This window comes from Silene latifolia, chromosome 9, assembly GCF_048544455.1.
Source record: "Silene latifolia isolate original U9 population chromosome 9, ASM4854445v1, whole genome shotgun sequence".
Classification (NCBI taxonomy): Eukaryota; Viridiplantae; Streptophyta; class Magnoliopsida; order Caryophyllales; family Caryophyllaceae; genus Silene; species Silene latifolia.
Window position 1 is genome coordinate 208,873,593 of NC_133534.1, and position 6,546 is coordinate 208,880,138.

The following is a 6,546-nucleotide window of genomic DNA, read 5'->3' on the forward strand; positions in this document are numbered from 1 at the left end:
ATGACCAAGTATGCATCCTTGTGGTATGAGAACCTTAAGAAGCAAAGAAGGCGTGAAATAAAGAGTAAGATTGAGACTTGGAATAAATTGAAGAAGCACTTGCAAAAACGCTTCATGCCAAGAGACTATGAACAAGAGCAGTACTTGAAGCTTACATCTCTTTCTCAAGGTAATTTAAGTGTGACGGATTACATTAAGGAGTTTGAAAGACTAATTATGGTGTGTGATCTTGAGGAACGGGAGGAGATGCAAATTGCTCAATTAATTAAGGGTTTGAGTCCTTCATTGGCCCAACGAGTTGAAGTACAGATTTTCCTTGATTTTAATGATGTGTGTAAGCTTGCTCTTAAGTTTGAAAAGCAGGACAAAGGAAGGAAACCCCTGGTTGCTCGTGATGGTTCTAAGGGCATTAATCCTTTTTATAAGTCAAGCGCTAGATCGTTCAATAAGGAAGCCAAAAAGGAAGAACACAAAGACAAAGGGAAAGGAGTTGCTACTGATTTCAAAGATATGCGTGATAGGAGATGCTTTAAGTGCCAAGGTTATGGACACATCGCTAACGAATGTCCCCAAAAGAGAGCGCTTACTCTTCAAGAGTTGGGTGAGATTACTCCATGTTTCGTGGTGACAAATGAGAAGGAGGTCAATTCTATCCAGAATGATGGAGAAGAAGAAGATGATGAGGTTCACACTCATATTGTCGAACCATCATATGACACTGATAAGGAGATGTTCGTGGTGAGAAACTTGCATATTCAATCCACACCTATTGAAATGGAGCAACGTGAGCATATTTTCCATGCTCGTTGTAAGGTGCATGGTGCATGGTAAGAATTGCAATTTGATTATTGATAGTGGGTCTTGCACAAATACGGTTGCTCTTTTGAATTGGTGGATTCCTTTAAGCTTGAGACTCGTAATCACCATAAACCATATATGCTGCATTGGTTGAATGAAAAAAAGTGGGGTTAAAGTCAAGAAACAAGCTTTACTTTCATTTGTTATGGGTCCCTATGAAGATGAAGTATGGTGTGACGTGTTACCCATGAGTGCGTGTCATATTCTATTGGGTCGACCATGGCAGTTTGATAGAAAAGTTGTTCATCAAGGAAAGGATAACATTTACATTGTTAGCAAGGGTAAAAGCAGATTTCACTTGAAACCCTTGTCACCTAGCAAAGTAAAAAAGAAAAGTGAGAATTTGTTTATGAGTTCTACTGAATTTGTTGAAGCATTAGAACAAGGAGAACAAGCTTATGCTCTTATGGTTCGAGTTGTGGAAGAAGGAATTGAAGTTCATGATGAGACTGTCCGAACGTTGTTGAATGAGTTTGGTGATGTGTTCCCGGAAGAGTTGCAACTTGGATTACCTCCTAAGCGTGGCATAGAGCACCAAATTGATCTTATTCCAGGAGCTACACTTCCAAACAAACTAGCATATCGATGCAATCCAGAAGAGGCTAAAGAGTTGCAAAGACAAGTGCAAGAGTTGATTGATCGAGGCTATGTGCAAGAGAGTCTTAGTCCTTGTCCTGTACCTGCTCTTTTGGTACCCAAGAAGTATGGGACATGGCTTATGTGTATTGATAGCCGAGCGGTGAACAATATTACAATCAAGTATCGCTTTCCTATGCCAAGGCTAGATGATATGCCTGATGAGTTGAATGGAGCTCGTGTGTTCTCGAAAATTGATCTTCGAAGTGAATAACACCCCCATTTAATCAGGAGCCTTTAGCTAGGCCTCCTAAGTAAATGAGAGCGCTACCATATCGGGAAATCGAGGCAGTGAATAACAAAGTAGGACAAACCAAAGTACGTTAGATAAAATTTGGCGATTACATGTTTATTACAAATTAACGAGACTAAAACTCAATATAAAATTAATTACAACTCGCAGCGGAATTAAATAAAGTGATTAATAAACTCTATGATCTAGACTTATAGGTAGACTAGTCGAGTCCTCACGCATCCCCATAAGCTCCCAAGTCAGCTAATCTTAAGTACCTGACAAGTCTGCTCCCCAGTTCCGATTCATCACAAGTGTTCACGAATACACTGTCAACCACGAGGTTGAGTAGGATAAACACGCAGTATTAAACATACAAATTTAAGGGATGCAATCATGTGGAATAAGTACCACCACCAAATCTCAATCATATCCACACAGTCGTCCCAGTCCCTGACCGAGGTTCCACCACACCGTCCTGCCGCTAACTCCTGGCTCGGGGATAAACACAATTGTCGTCCCAATCCGAGACTGAGGATATCTCATAACTCATTGTCGTCCCAGTCCGAGACCGAGGATACTCAATAAAATAATATGATACGAATATTCCCATCCAATAATAAACAATCAAACAATAATTCAACAATAATAATTCCACATACATTAATCCATCCAATTCCACATAATAAACGAGTTGAGTAGTTATCCTACCTTTAGCAAATTCATTTACTAGTTAATCATAGTTATTTTACTTTAATTAACCTACTCTATCACTTAATCAATGGATTTATTTTGTTAAAGCAACTGATTCATGGTCCATAGAATAAGACAAAGTTAATGGCTAGTACAATTAATTAATTAACCAATACCCACTTTAATCACAACCTCTCGTCCTTACATCTTCACTCCGCATACGAGCAACTACCCACGCATACACCTTCAACTACACAAGCACTCTCCTTACACCACGGTTTAGACACCTCCCCACACTGCGCTACCGTCACAGCATAACAACCGCCCAACCACTAGCCACGACCTACATGTACACCATCGAACAACCTTGACACCACAACGAAACCCAAAACATGTCCCAAAATAGGGCATGATATATACTGCCATATGCGACACCATACGACCCTGAGACTGACCTTTAAACAACTCAATTCGATTACCCATGTACTCTCCTCAACAATACTAGGACATGGTCCAAAGCTCGGAACTTGACCTGACTCATCTAACACGCACAACCTCAACGAAGTTTTACCGTCACGATGGCAAAACAGAGCACACAATCTGCTCCGGCCAACCTTATTTCCCGACCCTCGACGCAGCCCAGACCAACCATCGATTTCACGCTTCCCTTACTTGTTTTGATGACCAACGTCATAACTAGCTAATTAAATTCGAGTTAAACTGTTGAACATATGATTTCGACTCAATCACACAAATAACACACCCCTACAATCAAGCATACAATTTGCACATAATATTTACTTTTCTGTATTTAGCCATATACTTTGTATTAGTCAATTGTATTTATTTGTTACCTTCATTAGCTCCACAATTAGTGGGATTCCATTAGATGTTCACACTGTAATTACTAGTATAAATAGCTTGTACATTTCTCTTATTAATCATCAATATATATAATCTCTTTATTTACATGGTATCAATTCGTATATCGATCCAAACCCTCATCTTCCTTCTTGTACTCGGTACTTTCACCATATCCATGGCCAACCAATCAAACGCCCTCTTTCCTAATGTCGATGAACCCAACAAACCCTTTCTCTCCATTGCCTTTCCCAATTTCACTCGCCTAACTAAGAACAATTATCGTTCATGGCGTTTCCAAATCATCCGGTTCCTTCAAGTCCTTGGGCTCTTCGCCTTCCTTGAGGGATCTATGCCACCACCACCACAAACCATCACACCCGAAGCTACCACCATGAAACCCAACCCAGAACCCATCCCCAATCCCGCCTACAACACATGGTTCCGACACCCTTCACGATGACATCGCCCCCATAATTCTCAATGCAAATACATCTCGAGAAGCATGGACCCTTCTTGAAACCACATATGCAAATCCGTCCCGGGGTCACATTCTTCAATTGAAGGATCGTTTCCACAATATTACCCATGGAGACAAGTTTGTTTCCGATTACCTTCTATCTATCAAATCTTGCATACGCCCACCTAGCCCAATTCGGAAAAACTGTTGATTTCGAAGACCTCACTCACCAAATCTTAAATGGCCTAGACCAAACCCTTTACAAATCTGTCATTGACTCCGTTCGAGCCCGTGATACACCAATCACATTTGAAGCCCTACACGAGAAGTTCATACAACATGAACTCCTCGTCAAAAACAAAACACCTGCCACACCCTTCACCCCCCCACGCTTACGCCGCCACCACACATCCCTACTTTCAACTACCTCGCCATCACCAATCTCAATATCAAACTTGTGCCCCATCTAACCAACAACACCAGCCTCCTCTCCGCCCAAAACCAAACTCTAACCAAAGTCAACAAACTATTTATTGGCCGTTGTCAGTTTTGTCGAAACAAGGGGCACGTAATAATTGATTGGCCTGACTTCCGACGTGCTTATCCAATGGTCATCTTCCCTCCGCCACCAAACAAATAACCTTGTCCTCATGCTCACACGGCTACTGTACCATCACCCTCCTCCTCTTCCTTTCTAATCGACAGTGGTGCCTCTCACCATGTCGTCAATGACCTCAACAACCTTTCGCTCCACGCACCGTTTGATGGAGCCGATGACCTTATTATAGGAGACGGTTCCTCTCTTACCATTACTCGCTATGGTTCTTTCTCTTATAATACTCTTTTATTAAAAAATGTTTTAGTCGTTCCTACCATTTCCCGTAAATTACTTTCCGTCTCTCAATTTTGCAAAGATAATAATGCAATTGCCTTATTCTCACCCGATTCTTTTTGTTTTAAGGCACTAGCGACGGGAACCATCCTCCTCCAGGGCCGATTTCATAATGGCACCTATGAATGGTGATGCGTATAGAGGGGGGGTAAAAATTTTAATAAAACTGACGGGAATCACGAATAAAATTAGATTAAAATAATCCAGAAATAAAATATAATAACTAATAAATTACGGGTTGACAAGATGAAGCAAGCACGCAAAACGAGGATAGACGGAGCAGCATCACACGATTGGGACGTGTCAAGGGCAGCCGTGATCCTCGGTCTAAATTCGAGGCTTCGATTTATTATTTGTCAAACTTTGTAATTTACGTTGTCAATTATTTTCTCCATAAAATTTAATTAAGTGAATGTGGTAGAATCTAGGCTAGGCTATTTAATGCTTGCTTGGAGGCCAAGGCTTTTGTCCTATATAAAGGACCTAGCCTCCTCATTTGTAATCATCAAAGAATTAAGAAAAACCTTTAGAGAGAGAAACTTGTGTTTCAATCTTTTTCAAAGAGTCGATGCTTTCGAGTCTTGTCATAAACTAAGGACGTGCTCCACAGTTTAAATTGAATTACTTGACGCGTTTTCGAGTAATTCCCCATTGTTATCGCTATAGGTCTAGTGATAGCAAATATCACATTGGTTCGATTTCCCCACAAGAAATCGAAGCAAATATCCTTTCATTCTTGCACAACATAAACACAAAAACAAAACAAAAAGACTTCCGCTTCGCCCAAAACGCCTCAAGTGACACGATCAGGTCGGGTTGCACCTAGTGCATTCGGATCTCCCGCTTCACTTGAATTCACAATTAAATCTTCCGCTCCGTATACGCTCCAAATGGCAACCACCACCTCAACACCAAGCCTATGCCGCCACCTCCACTGCCCGGCACCATTGACTTGGGCACCCATCAAACGCCACGCTCAAGTTTTTAAATTCCAGTTTTAATTTCCGCATTTCTGAATTCACTCATTGTACGGCATGCCTAATGAATAAAAGTCACAAATTACCTTTTTCCGTCTCAACAATTCAATCTCACGCCCCTCTCGATGTCGTGTTTTCTGATGTATGGACGGCACCCCTTTTATCTCATGACAATTTTAAATATTACATAATCTTTGTTGATCACTTTAGACACTATTTTTGGATCTATCCGATTAAAAATAAATCTGATACTCAAAAAACCTTCCATCGTTTTAAAGCCATTGTTGAAAAAATTTCAATAAACCCATTCGCCAATTCTATTCGGACAATGGCGGGGAATATAAGAAATTAACTCTCGACCATCTCAATGAGGGAATTACCCATCTAACCTCACACACCCGAGCATAATGGGTTTGCGGAGAGTCGTCACAGACACATTGTGATGCGGGTGGCGAGACGGTTAATAAATGACTACGCATCATAAAATTCAAGACAAGTTTTTGAATAATTGAGTAGCTTATTTTTCTTATTTATAGTTAATAAAGGCTTAAGGAGATTTGAAAACATGAACGGTTCTAGTTCGATTGGTGCGAGTTGATACGGATATCGACACATTGGGCGAGGTAGTACTCGAATCAGGAGGTCATATGGGCAGCAAGACTGGGTCGAACCCAAGCCCATCAATTTTAGCACATCAATCGTGGATTGGCACGAACAAGGGACAAGAAGTATGCATGATCTCGACTCAAGAATATGAGACCCGCGTGGGAATGCACTAAGAACCGTATGATCCAAGGAGTGCCGTCCAAGGAAGAGGATGCACCTAGATTTTCTCTTCTAGTTTTCATCACCTAGTTTTCTACAAAGTCTAGCATTATTTTCTACAAAATCAAGGACTTTGAATAAGCACCTAGGAAATGCTTTTTAGCATTTAATG

The 6,546-nt window shown here is 40.9% G+C and overlaps 1 protein-coding gene across 1 annotated transcript; it reads left to right on the forward strand.

The window, feature by feature from the left end:
• LOC141602164 (uncharacterized) lies at positions 1 to 1,708 on the forward strand. Its single transcript, XM_074422470.1, has 2 exons — positions 1 to 827; positions 964 to 1,708. Exons 1-2 carry the CDS (start codon positions 1 to 3, stop codon positions 1,706 to 1,708), a joined length of 1,572 nt encoding a protein of 523 aa, XP_074278571.1.
• Positions 1,709 to 6,546: the final 4,838 nt, after the last annotated feature.

Bases quoted from the DNA above. Each gene is read 5' to 3' on its own strand.
- LOC141602164 (XM_074422470.1), top strand. From the start codon at position 1: ATGACCAAGTATGCATCCTTGTGGTATGAGAACCTTAAGAAGCAAAGA. The intron at 828-963 runs GTAAGAATTGCA...AATGAAAAAAAG, and splicing joins TGTAAGGTGCATGGTGCATG to TGGGGTTAAAGTCAAGAAAC.